At 50.2% G+C, this 20,057-nt stretch overlaps 1 protein-coding gene across 1 annotated transcript in view; it reads left to right on the top strand.

The window, feature by feature from the left end:
• TASOR2 (transcription activation suppressor family member 2) overlaps window positions 1-20,057 on the top strand; it is a 48,342-nt gene that overhangs the window by 21,401 nt on the left and 6,884 nt on the right. Inside the window, exons 7-18 of the mRNA XM_058022238.1 lie at window positions 1,484-1,608; window positions 2,265-2,284; window positions 3,025-3,142; window positions 4,498-4,598; window positions 4,708-4,811; window positions 6,571-6,643; window positions 7,938-8,012; window positions 9,368-10,111; window positions 10,438-10,683; window positions 12,520-13,345; window positions 15,625-16,174; window positions 18,162-20,022. Of these exons, the coding sequence (XP_057878221.1) occupies window positions 1,484-1,608; window positions 2,265-2,284; window positions 3,025-3,142; window positions 4,498-4,598; window positions 4,708-4,811; window positions 6,571-6,643; window positions 7,938-8,012; window positions 9,368-10,111; window positions 10,438-10,683; window positions 12,520-13,345; window positions 15,625-16,174; window positions 18,162-20,022 (4,843 nt within the window). The remainder of the gene's footprint in view (window positions 1-1,483; window positions 1,609-2,264; window positions 2,285-3,024; window positions 3,143-4,497; window positions 4,599-4,707; window positions 4,812-6,570; window positions 6,644-7,937; window positions 8,013-9,367; window positions 10,112-10,437; window positions 10,684-12,519; window positions 13,346-15,624; window positions 16,175-18,161; window positions 20,023-20,057) is intronic.

Here is a 20,057-nt window from a genome sequence, read left to right as displayed (position 1 = left end):
CCTCATTCCATGCATTTCTCCATTCCCTGATTTCCCTGCTTCCCCATCCCCACCACATTCAGTGGATTTCCCTTTTCCCAGCATTGCCCTTTTCCAGTCCCACATTCCAGGGATTGCACTTTTTCCATGGATTTCCATTTTCCCACTCACACCTTCCATGGATTACCCTTTATCCCAGTCCCAGATTCCTTGAATATCCTGTTTTTCCCATTCCTTTTCTCTCAGTCCCACATTCCATGGATTTCCCTTTCTCTCAGTCCCACATTCCACGGATTTCCCTCTCTCTCAGTCCCACATTCCATGGATTTCCCTTTTTCTGATGGATTTCCCTTTTCCCACTCCCACATTCCCTGGGTTGCCCTTTCTCCCAGTCCCTGATTCCATGATTTCCCTGTTTTTCCCAGTCCCAGATTCCATGATTATCCTGTTTTTCCCATTCCATGGATTGCCTTTTCCCAATCCCCCATTCCATGGATTTCCCTTTCTCCCATGGATTTCCCTTTTCCCAGTGCCCCATTCCATGATTCCCTGTTTTCCCATCCCCATTCCATGATTCCCTGTTCTGTCCCAGTTTCCTATGGATTGTTTCTCTGTGTTTCCTGTGGATGAATTCCCCGTTACACATTAATTATTTCCCCCATGGATTATTTCCAGTTCCCATGGATTATTTCCCGTTCCCCATGAATGATTTTCCAGTTCCTCATGGATGAATTCCCTGTTTCCTGTGGATGAATTTCCAGTTCCCCATGGATGATTCCCAGTATCCCATGGATTACTCGCAGTATCCCATGGATTATTCCCAGTTCCCCATGGATTATTCCCATTTCCCATGGATTATTCCCAGTATCCCATGGATTATCCCCATTCCCCATGGATTATCCCCATTATCCCATGGCTGTTTCCCTGTCTCTCCAGTACTACGTGTACAAGGTGAGCAGGGTGAATTCCCATTCCATGTGGATTATTCCCCAATATCCCATGGATTATTCCCTGTGTCTCCCCAGTACTACATGTACAAGGTGAGCGGGGTGAATTCGCCGTTCCCCATGGATTTTCCCTGGTATCCCATGGATGATTCCCATTCCCCATGGATTATCCCCAATATCCCACAGCTGTTTCCCTGTCTCTCCCCAGTACTACGTGTACGAGTTGAGCAGGATCATTTCCCATTATCCAATGGGTTATCCCCAATATCCCACGGATATTTCCCTGTCTCTCCCCAGTACTACGTGTACGAGGTGAGCGGGGTGAATTCCCCGTTCCCCATGGGTTATCCCCAATATCCCACAGCTGTTTCTGTCTCTCCCCAGTACTACGTGTACAAGGTGAGCGGGGTGAATTCCCCGTTCCCCATGGGTTATCCCCAATATCCCACGGATATTTCCCTGTCTCCCCAGTACTACGTGTACGAGGTGAGCGGGGTGAATTCCCATTCCCCATGGGTTATCCCCAATATCCCATGGATATTTCCCTGTCTCCCCAGTACTACGTGTACGAGGTGAGCGGGGCGGGGGCGGCCGAGCGGCCCCGCCAGGTGTGTCCGTACGTGCTGCTGTCCTGCCAGTACCGCCCGCCCCGGGAGATGCCCGCGCCGGCCCCGCCGCGCCCGTAAGGACACACAGAGCCCTCTGCTCCCCCTCCCTGCCCTGGCATCCTTCTGGTTTCTGTTCCCCATCTGATATTCCTTTTATCCATTTCCCATCCCTGTTATTGCTTTTATTCTTTTTTCTGTCACTAATATTCCTTTTATCCTTTTCCCATCTCTAATATTCCTTTTTATTCCTTTCCCCTTCTCTAAAATTCATTTTATTTCCTTTTTTTTATATCTAAAATTCCTTTTTATCCTTTTCCCATATTTAAAATCCCTCTTATTTCTTTTCCCGTCTCTAATGCTTCTTTTCTTCCCTCTTTTCACATCTCTGAAATTCCGTTTATTCCTTTTTCCGTCTCTGATTTTTTTCCTTTTATTCCTTTCCCATCTCTAAATATTCCTTTTGTCTTTTCCCATCTCTAAATATTCCTTTTATCCTTTCCCATCACTAATATTCCTTTTATCCTTTTCCCATATCTAAACATTCCCTTTTATGCTTTTCCTGTCTTTTAAATCCCTCTTCTTCCATCTTTTCCCATCTGTAAAATTCCCTTTTATCCTTTTCCCATCTAATAATTCCTTTTATTTCCTCTTTTCCCATCTCTGAATATTTTCCTTTGATTCCTTTTCCCATCTCTGAATATTTTCTTTTTTTATTGATCTCTCTCTCCAGAGCGGAGCAGAACCACCAAGGTAAGAGCTGCTGGGCTTTGGGGTGTTTGGGGTGTTTGGGGTTGTGGTTTTTGGGGTTGTGGTTGTGGTTTTTGGGTTTGGGGTTTTTGGGATTGTGGTTTTTGTCTGTGGGGTTTTTGGGGGCGGTGATTTTGGGGTTGTGGTTTGGGTTTTAGGGGTTGGGGGTTTTTTTGAGTTTGAGGCTGTAGTTTTGGGGTTTGGGGTTGTGGTTTTTGGGGTTGTGCTTGTGGATTTTAGGTTTGGAGTTTTTGAGTTTGTGGTTGTGGGTTTTGTGTTGGGGGGCTTGGGCTTGTGGTTTTTTGGGTTGGGTTTGTGGTTTGTGGATTTGGAGGTTTTGGGGTTGTAGTTTTTGGGTTTGGGGTTTTGGGCTTGGGGTTTTTGTGTTTGAGGTTGTGGGTTTTGGGTTTGGGCTTGGGCTTGTGGTTTTTTGGGTTGAGTTTGTGGTTTTTAGGTTTGGTGGTTTTCGATTTGGGTTTTTGGGTTTGGGGTTTGATGTTGTTTGGGTTTGGGGTTTTTTGGGTTTGAGGCTGTGGGTTTTGGGTTATTGGGGTTCTAGTTTTTGGGGTTGTGGTTGTGGTTTTTGGGTTTGGGGTTGTGATTGTGGTTTTTGGGGTTGGGATTGTGGTTTTTCGGGTGGGGTTTGGGATTTTTGGGGTTTGGGCTTTTTGGGTTTGAGGTTGTGGGTCTGGTTTGTGTTTTTGTGTTTCCCCATGGGCTGTTCTGTCCCGTTCCCTGTGCAGAGCCGCAGTCGCCGTTGGCACCGTGCCCGTGGCGGGGCCAGCTGTGCATCGGGGGGCAGCGCCTGTGCACCATCGGCCTGAGGAGCCAGCACAGCGCGGGCATCGTGCCCGCACAGCTGTGAGTGAGGCTGGGCTGGGCTTAGCACCCTGAGCCAGGCTTAGCACAGTGTGGGCACCGTGCCCGCACAGCTGTGAGTGTGCACATGTACCTCAGCTGGGCTTAGCACCCTGAGCCAGGCTTAGCACAGCGCGGGCACCGTGCCCGCACAGCTGGGAGTGCCACCCCTGAGCTGGGCTGGGCTTAACTCCCTGAGCCAGGCTTAGCGCAGCGTGGGCACCGTGCCCGCACAGCTGGGAGTGAGGCTGGGCTGGGCTTAGCACCCTGAGCCAGGCTTAGCACAGTGCGGGCACCGTGCCCGCACAGCTGGGAGTGCCACCCCTGAGCTGGGCTGGGCTTAACTCCCTGAGCCAGGCTTAGCGCAGCGTGGGCACCGTGCCCGCACAGCTGGGAGTGAGGCTGGGCTGGGCTCAGCACACTGAGCTGTGGTTCCTTAACCAAAACCTGATTTCTGAAACTGAACCTTGTTCCTTAACCAAATCCTGGCTTATTAACCCAAACTTGGTTTCTGAAGCAAATCCTGATTTTTTAAACTGCACCTCATTTCTTAACCAAAACCTGGTTTCTCAAACTTCACCTCATTTCTCAAACTAAACCTGATTTCTTAACCCAAACCTGGTTCCAGAACCCAAACCTGGTTCCTCAACCCAAACCTGGTTCCTCAACCCAAACCTGGTTCCATAACCCAAACCTGGTTCCAGAACCCAAACCTGGTTCCTTAACCCAAACCTGGTTCCATAACCCAAACCTGGTTCCTTAACCCAAACCTGGTTCCAGAACCCAAACCTGGTTCCTCAACCCAAACCTGGTTCCTCAACCCAAACCTGGTTCCTCAACCCAAACCTGGTTCCTTAACCCAAACCTGGTTCCTTAACCCAAACCTGGTTCCTTAACCCAAACCTGGTTCCTCAACCCAAACCTGGTTCCTCAACCCAAACCTGGTTCCTTAACCCAAACCTGGTTCCAGAACACAAACCTGGTTCCTTAACCCAAACCTGGTTCCAGAACCCAAACCTGGTTCCAGAACCCAGACCTGGTTCCTTAACCCAAACCTGATTTCTCAAACTAAACCCATTTTTGTCTTTTCCTGCCTGATCCTTTCACTGCTGGGATGCTGGGGCAGTCAGGAATGTGCTGTTGGATGAGGAATTAAAAATGCTTTGGATTAATTCAGTTCTGACACCTCCCACTAAATCAGATCACTCTAAACCTGGCTTTAAGCACCCCAGGATTTGTGATTTTCAGGGCTTGCACGCAGGATCCTGAGCAAGCTGCTCCTTTTCCAGAGCTTTTTTGGCTCCACAGAACTCCCAGCTTTCCTTAATCCTGAATTTTTTTGTGCTTTATCCCCTCAGGCCTCCCAGCCTGGACATCAAACACGTCATGGGCTTGTCTGACTTGAAGAAAAAGCTGCCAGAAGCTGCATTTGGGAAAAAAAATTACACTAAGAACGAAGGTGGGTGTGAAGCACCCCAATTCCCAGTGCCCCCAGCAATTCCACCTCCATGCTGGGACAGAGCCCATGGAGATCCCAACCCCAAACCCCAAACCCCTCCTGTCCCCAGTCTGCTTCCAGGGCGTTTACTCCAGCCTCTACGAGGTGGAAATCTCCCACAAGGATCAGTCCAAAATGGATCTGCTGCTGGAGAACCTGAGGGAGAAGGACTTGGTGAGTGTTTGTCTGGGAGGAAAGTGGCCTTTAAATGACATTTCTGGTGTCATTGTCCACAGCTAACACAGAATGGAACAAATTTCCCTGCTTTAAATGTCATTTTCCTGCTTTGCTGCTCTCAAACGTTTATTTTTTTTGTGTTTGTCACCTGAAGCTGGGAATTATTTCTGGAGGTTTTTACTTGGGATATATATTTTTATATTCTGTTTTTTCCAGCACAAATACAGAATTTTTTGTGCTGGAAAAAAACAGAATATAAAAATATAAATCCCAAGGAAAAACTTTCAGAAATAATTCTTGACCCTGATGTCCCAGGATAAACCCTCAGCTTGTCCCTTCCTGCTTGGATTGGGGCTGGGCTTTGCTTTTCCTGCAAATCCAGAGCTGGGATCTGGGCTGGAATCTTCATTTGCACTCAGAGAAATGCCAACCATCAATGTCAGGGTGGCACAGCCACAGAAACAAGGAGGAATGTTTAGGGGAGGAAAAATTTGGGAATTGCAGCAGTTTTGGCTGAGGCAGGAGCCACACTTCCATTTTATTCAATTTTATTCCATTTTATTCCATTTTATTCTATTTTATTCCATTCTATTCCATTTTCCATTTTATTCCATTTTATTCCATTCTATTCCATTCTATTCCATTCTATTCCATTTTCCATTTTATTCCATTTTATTCCATTTTTCTATTATTTTATTCCCTTTTATTCCATTTAATTCCATTTTATTCCCTTTTATTCCATATTATTCCCTTTTATTCCATTTTATTCTATTTTATTCCATTGGAGTTCTAAATACTAAGAATTTTCAACTTCCTCTACAAACAAACTGTAACTCCCAAGAGAACACTACATTTAACCTAAAGCCATAAAAAAACCTTCCAAAATTAATTAATAACACTAAAATTACAAATAACTAAAGTGTATGATATCACAAAGTGAAAAACTTGAGAGTTTATGAAGTAACATAGTAATATATAAAAATAGTAATATAGTAATATATAGTATATATGGTATGTATTATAGTAATATATAAAAAACAAAATCAAGATTATAAGACAAAACCAAATTGTTCTTTACCTTCCCCTTCATAAGTTTAAGCAATATTTTGGAGTCAGTGTAGCTAGTTAAAAGTGTATGATATCACAAAATAAAAACTATCAAAAAGTAAAATATCAAAAAGTAAAAAACTTCAGAGTTTAAAATATAATAATATATAAAAACCAAAATAAAGATTTTAAGACAAAACCAAATTGTTCTTCTTTACCTTCCTCTCCACAAGGTTAAGTAATATTTTAGAATTAAACAGAAAAGTCTGCAGTGCAAGCTTGAAGAAATTAATCATTAAGTTAAAAATAAAAATAGTTGAAGTATCACTTCTTAATTAAATAATTTAACCTTAAAAACCTTATAACAGAAAATAGAACATCATAATAATAATAATAATAATAATAATAATAATAATAATAATAATAATAATAATAATAATAATAATAATAATAATAATAATAAAATTTATATGTTGTGTTTTGCTAAGATGCTGGAATTTTGGGTTTTCCCAGGATTCTGGGAAACCTTCCCCCTTGGGCTGCAATTCCTGCATTTTTAATTATTAATCCTCATTAATTCCAGCCAGCTTGATCAGGATATTTCCTCATTTTTAAGGAATTTTAGGCCTGAACAAGGAATATTTTGCTCCCAGCTGGCACAGGAGCAGGGAAGGAGCAGAGTTTGATTTTTTCTCTCTGTTTGTTGCAGGCAATCATCAAATATTTGCAGGACCAGGGAGTTCTCATCCTGCTCACGTCCTCAGCCTTGGCACGGGAGGATGGTGAGGCTGGGCTGGGCTTAATTCTGCTGGTTTTGGGGTTTGGGAACCTAAACTGAGCCTGGGGTCTTAAATGAAACCTGGGTTCTTAAATTTAACCTGGGTTCTTAAATTAAACCTGGGTTCTTAAATGAAACCTGGGTTCTTAAATTAAACCTGGGTTCTTAAATGAAACCTGGGTGCTTAAATTAAACCTGGGTTCTTAAATTTAACCTGGGTTCTTAAATTAAACCTGGGTTCTTAAATGAAACCTGGGTTCTTAAATTAAACCTGGGTTCTTAAATGAAACCTGGGTTCTTAAATGAAACCTGGGTTCTTAAATTTAACCTGGGTTCTTAACCCAAACCTGGGTTCTTAAATTAAACCTAGGTTCTTAACCCAAACCTGGGTTCTTAAATTAAACCTGGGTTCTTAAATGAAACCTGGGTTCTTAATACAAACCTGGTTTCTCAAACTGAACCTGGTTTCTCAAACTAAATCTGTTTTTTTTGAACTAAACCTGGTTTCTTAAACTGAACCTGTTTTTTAAACCAAACCTGGTTTCTTTAAACCTGGTTTCTTGAGTTAAACCTGGTTTCTTAACCCAAACCTGATTTCTTAACCCAAACTTGGTTTCTTATTTAAAACCTGGTTTCTTAAACTTGGTTTCTCAATCTAAACCTGGTTTCTTAAACTAAACTTGATTTCTTAACCCAAACCTGGTTTCTTAACCTAAACCTGATTTTCAAACTAAACCTGGTTCCTTAACCATAACTTGGTTTCTCAAACTGAATGTGGTTTCTTAACCAAATCCTGGTTTCTTATTTAAAACCGTGTTTCTTAACCCAAATCTGGCTTCTCAAACTGAACCTGTGTTTTTAAACTAAACCTGGTTTCTCAGACTAAATCTGATTTCTGAATCCAAACCTGGTTTCTTATTTAAAACCTGCCTTCTTAACCCAAATCTGGTTTCTCAGTCTAAGCCTGGTTTCTTAAACTAAACCTGGTTTCTCAAACTAAACCTGGTTTCTTAAACCAAACCTGATTTCTTAACCCAAACCTGATTTTTCAAACTAAACCTGGTTCCTCAACCAGAACTTGGTTTCTCGAACTGAACGTGGTTTCTTAACCCAAATCTGGTTTCTCAAACTGAATCTGGTTTCTCAAACTGAATCTGATTTCTCAAAAAAACCAGGTTTCTGAAACCAAACCTGGTTTCTCAAACTAAACCCGTTCTTTTAAACTAAACCTTATTTTCTCAGACTAATCCTGGTTTCTCAGCCTGAGCCAGGTGTGTGAGCCCAGCTGTGTTTTGCAGGCCTGGAGCCCAAGGAGCCCGTCAGCCTGCTGGCCCTGTTCCTGTTCAGCTCCCCCCGGGCGCTGAGCCCCCGAGGTAGGAGCCCCCTGTGCCCCCCAAGCTTTAGGCTGGAGTTCTGGCCTAAAGGGCCCTGAGGTAGGAGCCCCCCTGTGCCCCCGTAAGCTCAGCTTTAGGCTGGAGTTCTGGCCTAAAGGGCCCTGAGTTAGGAGCCCCCTGTGCCCCTCTAAGCTCAGCTTTAGGCTGGAGTTCTGGCCTAAAGGGCCCCTTGCTCATCAAAAGCTGAATTTTCTTTCTAAGTTTGGGTGGGATCCATCCAGAGCAGGTTTGGGATGTTTGGTGGGATCCATGCAGAGCAGGTTTGGGGTGTTTGGTGGGATCCATCCAGAGCAGGTTTGGGATGTTTGGTGGGATCCATCCAGAGCAGGTTTGGGTGTTTGGTGGGATCCATCCAGAGCAGGTTTTGGGTGTTTGGTGGGATCCATCCAGAGCAGGTTTGGGGTGTTTGGTGGGGTCCCTCAGGAGCAGGTTTGGGTGTTTGGTGGGGTCCCTCAGGAGCAGGTTTGGGTGTTTGGTGGGATCCATCCAGAGCAGGTTTGGGGTGTTTGGTGGGATCCATCCAGAGCAGGTTTGGGGTGTTTGGTGGGATCCATCCAGAGCAGGTTTGGGGTGTTTGGTGGGATCCATCCAGAGCAGGTTTTGGGTGTTTGGTGGGATCCCTCAGGAGCAGGTTTGGGGTGTTTGGTGGGATCCATTCAAAGAATTTGGACATTTCTCCAGGGCTGAGCTTTTTGCTTGCTGATTTTTGGAGCTTTTTGTTTCAATGTTTCCTTTATTCCCTTTTCCCCTCTTTTCCTTTTCCTTTTCCTTTTCCTTTTCCTTTTCCTTTTCCCTCCCCTTCCCTTCCTTTCCCTTTCTCCTTTCTCCTTTCTCCTTTCTCCTTTCTCCTTTCTCCTTTCTCCTTTCTCCTTTCTCCTTTCTCCTTTCTCCTTTCTCCTTTCTCCTTTCTCCTTTCTCCTTTCTCCTTTCTCCTTTCTCCTTTCTCCTTTCTTCTTTCTCCTTTCCATTTTCCCTTTTCCCTCCCTTTCCCTCTTTCCCTTCCCTTTCCCCTTCTCCCCCTTCCCCCCAATGTTTCCCTGCCCCAGGGCAATGATCCAGTGGATCCCCTCCCTTTCTGCCTGGATTAAATCCCTGTTGTTTCCCTTGCAGAGGAGCAGCAGGGTGCCCGATTGATTAAATCCCTGTTGTTTCCCTTGCTAACAGGATTGATTAAATCCCTGTTGTTTCCCTTGCAGAGGAGCAGCAGGGTGCCCGATTGATTAAATCCCTGTTGTTTCCCTTGCAGAGGAGCAGCAGGGTGCCCCGCCCAGGAGGGAGGGCAGCAGGATCCCTTGCTAACAGGATGGATTAAATCCCTGTTGTTTCCCTTGCAGAGGAGCAGCAGGGTGCCAGGCCCAGGAGGGAGGGCAGCTCCCGGAGCTCCCTCTCGCTCAGGATCGCCTCGGTGCTGCCGGGGCTGCGCTACGCCCTGCGCAAGGCAGCCGCCTCCTCCTGCGGCACCACAGGCAGCCCCCGCCTGCAGGAGCACCTCCAGGAGTTTGCAGAGCTGCAGGAGAGCTCTCAGGACACTCCCAGTGTCCCTGTGCCCTCTCCGTGCCAGGATGGGGACGCCGGTCCTTCCCGGGAATTTTCGGAGCAGTCCCTGGCCCAGCTGCGCCGTTACCTGTCCGACCCCGGCAGCTTCACCCTGGGGATCTCAGCAGCCCTGCAGTGCCTGCGTGGGGCTGCCAGGAATGTGGCGGCTGATCCTGGCAATTCCTCCTCCTCCTCCTCCTCCTCAGAGCCCCCAAGTGCTGCTCCTTGCACCAGATCAGCGGGAGCCGTGCGGGATAAGAGAGAGCTTCCCGCTCCAGAGAGAGCCCTTAAAAGTGTCACCTCTCCCACCAAGCCCTGGGGCCGGGAGCTCAGGAGGAAATCCAGCAGGATCCTGGGGAAGAACATTCCAGCCCCCAGGGCACAGACACCTCCTGGGGAGGGCAGCAGCAGGAGCAGGGAGGCAGCCAAGAAAAAAACCAGCGGCGCTTCCTCTGGTCCCAGAAAATCGGGATCCGCGGGAAGCCCCAACGAGCCCATGCTGAAACTGGCCAACCTGCAGCTGCCACACGGAAGGAAAAGAGGTGAGTGCTGGGAAAATGGGAAAATGGGATTGCTTTCCTGCTTCCATCCAGCTGGGATGCTCAGGGTTCACTGGGAACCATCCAGGAACTTTGCCTGGAGCATCCAAACAAATCTCAGGAATTATCCCAGGGAACCTACCTGAGATTGGGTCCTTCCAGGTCAGATCTTACTTCTCATTATCCTGATTGAATTGGGAATAAATTAATTATATTCCCAATTAAATCAGGATAATGAGAAGTAAAATCACCAAAACCCCATCCCTCCCTGTTCCCAATGAATTTTTAATTCCCAAATTAAAACCAACCCCTCCTTCTCCCTGTCCCAGGTGCAGAGGTCCTGGCTGCAGAAATTGTCCACAAACCCCAGTGTGAAAGTGCTGAGGAGGAGGAGGAGAGCTCAGCTCCCAATGGTCCTGCTGTGGAGGCAAAGAGGCCCAAAACCCTGGAAAACCTGGACACTAAGAAGGTTCCTGTCACTGAGAGTGGCACCACAAAGCCAGGGAAAAGCAAAGTGCAGAAAAACGGGGAAAACAGAGCAGCAAAACCTCATGAGAAGCTGCAGGAAGAGAGTGGTGAGAAAAAATTCCCTTGGGAAAAAAATTCCTTTAAAAGCTGAGCCATCCAGTGGCAGGGAGGAAACAAATGGCTTTGGATTGAATCAGGGAAAATGTCAAATATTGGAGAGAAATTCTGGGATGGAATTCCCAGAGAATCCTCCTGGATCCCTGGGAGTCCAAGGCCACTGGGAGAGTGGGGTTGGAATGGGGTGATTCTCAAATTCCCTTCCAGCCTTCCATGATCCAGCATTGCTCGTTGCCTTTAGGGTGCATCCAGCATCTCTCCATGGGATGGCTCCTGCTAAACCCCAAAAAATCCCCAAAAAAACCAGATTGGCTGTAAAAAAACCCCAATTTTGTGTCTCAATAATAGGATGAGCCATGGGGTTGGGATGGGATGATCCTTCAATTCCCTTCCAATATTCCATGATCCAACATTCCCTCATTGCCTTTGGAGATCCCAGAGTGCATCCAGCATCTCTCCACGGGATGGCTCCTGCTAAATCCCAAAAAATCCCAGAAATCCCCAAAAAAGCCAGTTTGGCTGTAAAAAACCCCCAATTTTGTGTCTCACTCAGTAATGGGATGAGCCATGGGATTGGAATGGGATCATCCTTAAATTCCCTTCCAGCATTCCATGATCCAACATTCCCTTGTTACCTTTGGAGCACCCAGAGTGCATCCAGCGTCTCTCCATGGGATGGCTCCTGAAAAACCCCAAAAAACCCCAAAACCAGCCAGTTTGGCTGTAAAAAAACCCCATTTTTTTGTCTCACTCGATAATGGGATGACCCATGGGGTTGGAATGGGATGATTCTTTAATTCCCTTCCAGCATTCCATGACCCAACATTCCATGATCCAGCATTGCTCGTTGCCTTTAGGGTGCATCCAGCATCTCTCCATGGGATGGCTCCTGCTAAACCCCAGAAAATCCCAAAATCCCACAAAAAGCCAATTTGGCTGTAAAAGAAAACCAATTTTGTGTCTCACTCAATAATGGGATGAGCCATGGGGTTGGAATGGGATGATCCTAAATTCCCTTCCAATATTCCATGATCCAACATTCCCTTGCTACCTTTGGAGCACCCAGAGCGCATCCAGCATCTCTCCATGGGATGGCTCCTGCTAAACCCAAAAAAAACCCCAAAAATCCCAAAAAAAGACAGTTTGGCTGTAAAAAACCCCCAATTTTGTGTGTCAATAATGAGATGAGCCACGGGATTGGAATGGGATCATCCTTAAATTCCCTTCCAGCATTCCATGACCCAGCATTCCCTCCCAGAGCGCATCCAGCATCCCTCCCATGGAATGGCTCCTGCTAAACCCCAAAAAAACCCCCAAAATAAAAAAAAAAAAAGCCAATTCAGCTGTAAAACCCCCAGTTTTGTGTCTCACTTGGTAATGACATGAGCCATGGGATGATCCTTCAATTCCCTTCCAGCATTCCATGATCCAACATTCCCTTGTTACCTTTGGAGCACCCAGAGCGCATCCAGCGTCTCTCCATGGGATGGCTCCTGAAAAACCCAAACAAACCCCAAAACCAGCCAGTTTGACTGTAAAAAAAAAACATTTTTTTGTCTCACTCAATAATGGGATGAGCCATGGGGTTGGAATGGGATGATCCTAAATTCCCTTCCAGCATTCCATGATCCAACATTCCCGAGTTACCTTTGGAGCACCCAGAGCGCATCCAGCATCTCTCCATGGGATGGCTCCTGCTAAACCCCAAAAAATCCCAAAAAAAGCCAGTTTGCCTGTACAAGACCCCCAATCCAAAAATGGATTCTTTCCCTTTCTAAATGGATTTTTTCCCCTTTTCTAAATGGTTTTTTCCCTGTTCCCCCCAGAGCGGAAGGAGCAGCCCTCGGAGCTCCCCGGCGAAGCCCCGTCCCAACCGCCCGGAGCAGAAATCCCAGGGAATGCTCATCCCATGGCAATTCCCAGCACTGCCTTTGCCCTGCCAGGGGACAACAGCGACTCCCACGCCCTGAACCTGCTGGCTGACCTGGCCCTGGGCTCCTGCATCCCTGCCTTTATTCCCGAGGATTCTGGGGTGGTCCCGGCGGAATGCGGGGATTCCTCGGAGCAGCAGAGCCCGTCCGACCCCAAATCCCTGCGCGCGGCCTCCGACCACAAATACCACAGGGCAGACAGGCAGGGCAAGAAACCCACCTGCAGCAAGGTGTCCCAGAGCCAGGCACTCCCTGAGCCAGCAGATCCCAGCCCGCTGGCCTCTCCTCCCGGGGAGAAATCCTCTGGAATTGTCAGCAGGAGCGGCGCCGCGTTCCAGGCGTTCCCTCCGCGGCCGGCCCCGCCAGCCTGCGAGCCGAACTCACACTCCATCATCTCAGCCGAGCACTCCTACGCCTCCCCCCTGCCCGAGGATCCCAGAGCACCCCCAGATCCCAAAGGGAGTCACCCCAGGAGTGCCCCGGCTGCTCCCCTGGTGGGGAAGGTGCTGCCGTTCCGGCACCAGCAGAGCGGCGCCGCCGAGCCCGCCCGCGGCCGGAGCTGTCCCAGGAGAAAGGAGGAGTTCTCCAGGAGCCACACGGTGAGCCTGTGTGGCAGCTCCATGAAGGTCACCTGCCGCTGGGAGGAGGAGTATCTGTTCCACCTGGACAGCAGGTACACCAACGATTCCCTGGAGAAAACTGTCATCCGGGCCCTGCACGGGTAAGTCAGCTTGGGAAGGGGGTGGAGGACTTGGGGAATGGGGTGGAGGACTTTGGGGATGGGGTGGAGGACTTTGGGGATGAGATGGAGGACTTTGGGGATGGGGTAGGGGACTTTGGGGATGGGATGGAGGATTTTGGGGATGGGGTGGAGGACTTTGGAAATGAGGTGGAGGACTTTGGGGATGGGGTGGAGGACTTTGGAAATGAGGTGGAGGACTTTGGGGATGGGATGGAGGACTTTGGGGATGGGGTGGAGGACTTTGGGAATTGGGTGGAGGACTTTGGAAATGAGGTGGAGGACTTTGGGAATGGGGTGGAGGACTTTGGGGATGGGGTGGAGGACTTTGGGGATGGGGTTTCTGTGCTTTCAGCCCTCTGTGTGCCATATTTGAGGGGTTTGTTCCCTGTGTTGCCGTGGTTTTCTTGGGAAAGGGGGTTTGGGGAGGGTGCTGAGGGGAAAAGTGGGTGTGACCCAGCCTGGTGTGCTGGACCCAAAATTCCTCCCCATGCTGGGGTGATCCCGTGGTGTGGGCAGCAGGAAAAGGGGAAATTGGGGAATTCTGGCCCTCCCAGGTGGGACCTCATCTGCAGAGCTGCCCCTGCCCTGGGGACACAGCAGCAGCACCTGGAGAGAGCCCAGAGGAATCCATGGAGCTGCTGCAGGGCTGGAGCCAGGCTGGGGGAGCTGGGAATGTTCCCCTGGAGCAGGGAAGGCTCCAGGGAGAGCTCCCAGCACATGGCAGGGCCTGCAGGGGCTCCAGCAGAGCTGCAGAGGGGCTGGGGACAAGGCCTGCAGGGACAGCACCCAGGGAATGGCTCCCACTGCCAGAGGGCAGCCATGGGTGGCATCTTGGCAATGAGGAATTCCTGCCTGGGCTGGCATTGCCAGAGCAGCTGGGGCTGCCCCTGAGCCCTGCAGTGCCCAAGGCCAGGCTGGAGCAGCCTGGGATGGTGGGAGGTGTCCCTGCCATGGCTGGGGTGGCACTGGGTGATCTCTGAGATCCCTTCCCACCCAAACCATTCCAGGATTCTGCAATTCCCGTGGCTCTGCAGCCGGAATTGCTCCCTAAAGCCAAGAGCCCAAGTCCTCCATCCCCCCTTTGTAGCTCAGATTTCCTCAGCTTTTATTTTTTCCTACAAGAAGCTGGGATCTGCTTCAAGCAGTGTGTGCCCCTCTGCCTTGGGGTGAGCCCTGCAGGGAGCCAGGGATGAACTCCAGGGGTGAATTTCAGGGATGAAATCTCAGGGATAGATTCTCAGGGATGAACTCCAGGAATGAATTTTAGGGTTGAATTCTCAGGGAGGGATTCTCAGAGATGAATTCCCAGGGATGAACTCCAGGAATGAATTTTAGGGTTGAATTCTCAGGGATGGATTCTCAGAGATGAATTCTCAGGGATGAACTCCAGGAATGAATTTTAGGGTTGAATTCTCAGGGATGGATTCTCAGAGATGAATTCCCAGGGATAAATTTCAGGAACGAATTCTCAGGGATGAACTCCAGGAATGAATTTTAGGGATGAATTTCAGGGATGAATTCCCAAGGATGAACTCCAGGGATGAATTTCAGGGATGAACTCCAGGCATGAATTTTAGGGATGAATTTCAGGGATGAACTCCAGGAATGAATTTTAGGGATGAATTCTCAGGGATGGATTTCCAGAGATAAATTTCAGGGATGCATTCCCAGGGATAAACTCCAGGGATGAATTTTAGGGATGAATTTCAGGGATGAACTCCAGAGATAAATTTTAGGGATGCATTCCCAGGGATGAATTTTAGGGATAAATTTCAGGGATAAACTCCAGGGGTGAATTCTCAGGGACGGATTCCCAAGGATGAACTCCAGGGATGAATTTCAGGGATGAACTCCAGGGATGAATTTTAGGGATGAATTTCAGGGATGAACTCCAGAGATAAATTTCAGGGATGCATTCCCAGGGATGAACTCCAGGGATGAATTTTAGGGATAAATTTCAGGGATAAACTCCAGGGGTGAAATTCTCAGGGATGGATTCCCAAGGATGAACTCCAGGGATGAATTTCAGGGATGGATTCCCAAGGATGAACTCCAGGGATGAATTTCAGGGATGAATTTTAGGGATGCATTCCCAGGGATGCATTCCCAGGGATGAATTTTAGGGATAAATTTCAGGGATAAACTCCAGGGATGGATTCTCAGGGATGGATTCCCAGGGATGAGCTCCATGGATGAATCCCCTGGAGCAGAGCAGGGAGGATGAGGATGGTCCAGACTCTCTCTGCTTCCCTCGCCAGGCCCTGGGATCCCGATCTCCCCGACGACGTGGAGGGGATGAAGCTGATCCTGCACATGTGGGTGGCCCTGTTCTACAGGAAGCCCAGCAAGCTCCTGAGCAGCTCCAGGAAGGTGGTGGAGCACAGCAACCCCAGCAAATTCGTCTCCATCAGCAGCTCCGGCGGCTTCCTGGAGCTCAGCGACGACAGCCAGGACTGCTTTGGCTTCGAGACGTGCCCTGCAGACTCGGGCTGGGACCCTGACCAGACCCCCAGCAGCTCCCTGGACCCCAGCCCCCCGTGCCAGGGCAGCCCCCAGCCCCAGCCCCAGCGCGGCCCCGCGGGCTCCCGGCAGCCGGGAGCAGCCGTGGACAGCACCGTGTCCTCCTCCTCGGGGGAGCTGCCCTGCGGGGACGACGAGGAGGAGGAGGAGGAGCAGGAGCCTTCCTCCACCAGCTGTCCCGAGAGCCTTTCCCTGCAGGAGGAGCATTCCAGGGAAACAAGGCTGGGTGTGGAGCCCGAGGGGAGCGCTCGCGCTGTCTCCAGTGTCACTGCCAGTGTCACCAACACGGTGAGTGCGGCCTGGGGGGCTCCAGGGAATGTGTGCTCTTAAAAGAACAGGAGTTTCCTCTTAGAAGATGTTCCTTTTAGAAGAGCAGGATTTTCTCCTTAAAGGAGCAGAATTTCCTCTTTAAAAGAGCAGGATTTTCCTCCTAAAAGAACAGGATTTGCCTCTTGGAAGAGCAGGAGTTTCCTCTTAAAAGAGCAGGATGTTCCTCTTAGAAGAGCAGGATTTTCCCTTTAAAGGAGCAGAATTTCCTCTATAAAAGAGCAGAGTTTTTCTCCTAAAAGAACAGAATGTTCCTCCCAAAAGAGCAGGATTTTCCTCCTTGAAGAGCAGGAGTTTCCTCCTAAAGGAGCAGAATTTCCTCTTTAAAAGAGCAGGAGTTTCCTCTTAGAAGAGCAGGATTTTCCCTTTAAAAGAGCAGAATTTTTCTCCTAAAAGAACAGAATGTTCCTCCTAAAAGAGCGGGATTTTCCTCTTAGAAGAGCAGGAGTTTCCTCTTAAAGGAGCAGAATTTCCTCTTTAAAAGAGCAGGAGTTTCCTCTTAGAAGAGCAAGGTGTTCCTTCTAGGGGAGCAGGATTTTCCTCCTAAAAGAACAGGATGTTCCTATTAGAGGAGCGGGTTTTCCTCCTGGTAGAGCAGGAGTTTCCTCCTAAAGGAGTAGGATTTTCCTCTTAGAAGAGCAGGAATTTCCTCTTAAAGGAGCAGGAATTTCCTCTTCAAAAGAGCAGGATGTTCCTTTTAGAAGAGCCGGAGTTTCTCCTTAAAGGAGCAGAATTTCCTCTTAAAAGAACAGGATGTTCCTCTTAAAGAAGCAGGATTTTCCTCTTGGAAGAGCAGGAATTTCCTCTTAAAAGAGTAGGAGTTTCCTCCTAAAAGAACAGGATGTTCCTCTTAGAGGAGCAGGAGTTTCCTCTTAGAGGAGCAGAATGTCCTCTTTAAAAGAGCAGGATGTTCATCCTAAAAGAGCAGGATGTTCCTCTTAGAAGAGCAGAATTTTTCCTTTAAAGGAGCAGAATTTCCTCTTTGAAAGAGCAGGATATTCCTCTTAGAGAAGCAGGATTTTGCTCTTAGAAGAGCAGGATTTTCCTCTGAAAGGAGCAGAATTTCCTCTTTAAAAGAACAGAATGTTCCTCCTAAAAGAGCAAGAATTTCCTCTTTAAAAGAGCAGGATTTTCCTCCTAAAAGAACAGGATTTACCTCTTAAAAGAACAGGATGTTCCTCCTAAAAGAGCAGGATTCTCCTAAAAGACTGGATGTTCCTTTTAGAGGAGCAGGATTGCCCTCTAAGAAGAGCAGGATTTTCCCCTTAAAGGAGCAGAATTTTCCTCTTTGAAAGAGCAAGATTTTCCTCTTAAAATAACAGAATTTTCCTCTAGAGCAGAATTTTCTTCTTAGAGGAGCAGGTTTTTCCTGAGGAATGGAGCAGCTGTGCTTGTGGGCTACCCAGGGAAGCAGGGATGCTCTCCAAAGGGGAGGAATCCCAGATTAAAGTAATTAAAGTGTCGAGCTCAGTGCCTGTTCCTGATTTCAATTTCGAGTTTGTGTCCTCAGCTGAGGGATCAGGGCAGCCCCAGCATCCCAGAGCAGAGTTCCAAATCCAGCACAGCCATTCCCACGTGGATTTGGAAAGCTGGCATTTGTTGGCTCAGGGGTTTCCCCCCACACAGGTGCCAGTGCAGAGCTTTGCATCACTTCCCTCATCCCTCCGGTGAGATCCATGAAAATTCCATTCTGGATAAAGCTTGGAATTCATTTTTACACTTCTCTCCAGCCTGCACATGGTCAGGAGTGGAGGTTCTTGGGGTAAATACAAAATGTGGGGATCTGCTGAGCTATTTCCAAGCCTCAATTTTCGAACTTTGAAACTTGAACAGAGCGGCAGCTTCCGTAGGGCTGGAGCTGTTCTGCATGAAGGAAAAAATATTCCAGTGGGGTTTTTTTTCCTATGAGGAATGTTTATTTCTTGTTAACCCGTGGCTTGTGTTCCAGGAGGAGCCAGCCAAGGAGGAGCTGCCGGGTGCCAGGATCTCCCCCAGCCCTCCCCAGGATCTCGGCTGTCCCAGCAAATCCCCGGGCACGGGGAAGCCCGGGAGCCAAACCCCCAACTCCAGCACAGCTCCATGGACAGAGCCCCCCAGTGCCCCCCAGGAGAACGGGGAGCAGGAAGAGCAGCAGGGAGAGCAGCGGGAGGCAGCCCCAGGGAGCGGCCCCGGCCCTCCCGAGGATGAGGAGGGAGCGGGAGGCTCCGGGCGTCCCCTGGAAGGCGGCGATGGCGCCGATGCGCAGCCTGCAGGTGACTCCCTGCCCTTGGAAGCAGCTCCTGGAAGTGCAGAGCCTGAGGAAGGGGAGGAATGCCAGGAGCCCTCGGAGCACTCAGAAAAGGAGGAGAGGGAGGAGGAGGAGGAGGAGAAGAAGGAGAATGAGGAGTTGGAGGATGAAGGCTCCTTCATGGGCCCCGTGGGTTTGGTGCTGTCGGAGAGCAGCGATGCCGAGATGGAATGTGAGCAGAATCCAGGGAATTCGGCGTCTCCAGAGCAGTTTGGTGTTCCTGAGCAGGACCCCGTGCCCAGCCCCACCTCCCTGGCACCCCCCTGCCCCGACAGAGTCTCCCCAGCGCCCTCAGGTGGGGCTGGGGCTGTCCCTGGAGGATTTGCTGAGGAGGTGCCACCAAACCAGGGGCAGCTCCCGGATCCCTGGGACGCTCTGGGCACGCCGGGGTCGGAGCCAAGCGGGGCTGGAGTGGCCGAGGTGGGGTCACCCCACAGTGAGAGCAGCAGGGAGCTGGCAGTGCCCGCCGTGCCCAGCCCTGTGCGTGGGGCACAGCCCGACAGCGTCACAGACAGCCCGGGGCCTGCTGGAGCCACAGAGCGGGAGCCGGCGCCCTCTGCAGAGCCCTGGGAGCCGGCCCCGAGCCCGGGATCCCCCTGCAGGCCCGGAGTGAGCCTGGCCCTGTCCCCCGACACCAGCTCCGTGTGCCCGGCCTCTCCCAGTGCAGCCATGGACCCGTGGGGTGCCCCAGAGCCTCAGCCCACGGGGAGCCTCCGGTCACCGTCCCCGAGCAGCCCGGGGCAGCGGGGCGGGGGCGACGCCGATGCCAGCCCCGATTCCCTGGGCGCTGAGGAGTCAAACCAGGCTGGGAACGGGGGTTTGGGGGAGGAACAGCTGGGGAGCCCCTCTGGCAATGGCGTGGAGGAGCTGGATGATCCCGCGGGGGCAGGAGATGGCCGGGACTCCCCCTGTGAGTGCACAGACACAGGAGATGAGTGCGGAGCTGAGGAGAGCGGGGATGCGTTCCCTGGGGTGGAGAATTCCCCTGGGAGCGACACCACGAACACGGAGATGGCAGAGACCCCTCCCCACCACCACCTGCTGGAAGCAGAGCCCTCCTCCTCCATCAGCGAGGCCATCTCAGCCACGCAGCAGCTCCCCAGGCAGCAGCAGAGCTTCCCAGACATCCAGGGGGACTCGGCTCCCGCTTCTCCTGCCGCCGGGGTCTCCAGTGCCGGCGCTGCCGCGGCGCCAGGCCGGCGGGAGTCGGTGCTGTGCCGCCTCTGGAAGCCGGGCCGGGAAGGAGGAGCCGTGCAGGTCAGCGTGGCTGCCTGGAGCCTGCATGGCTCCTTCCACCCCAGCTGCTCCCAAGAGCTGCTGGAGTCCCCAGCTCCCTGCTCACCTGTGGAACCAGGATCTGCTCCTCCTTCCCCGTGTGACCCGTGGGACGATCCGGAGCCTGCAGAGCCAGGCTCACCCCTGCCTGAGGCGCTGCCCGGGATGCTCCCTCCCACTCCGGACAGTGCACGGTGGGCTGGGAGACACGGCAGCCATGGCAGCCCCAGGAACAGCCCCAGGAACAGCCCCAGGAACCATGGCAGCCCCAGGAGCTGTGGG

The sequence above is a fragment of the Melospiza georgiana genome, chromosome 4, assembly GCF_028018845.1.
Source record: "Melospiza georgiana isolate bMelGeo1 chromosome 4, bMelGeo1.pri, whole genome shotgun sequence".
NCBI classification, from domain to species: domain Eukaryota; kingdom Metazoa; phylum Chordata; class Aves; order Passeriformes; family Passerellidae; genus Melospiza; species Melospiza georgiana.
This window is presented reverse-complemented; position numbering and strand designations above follow the sequence as displayed.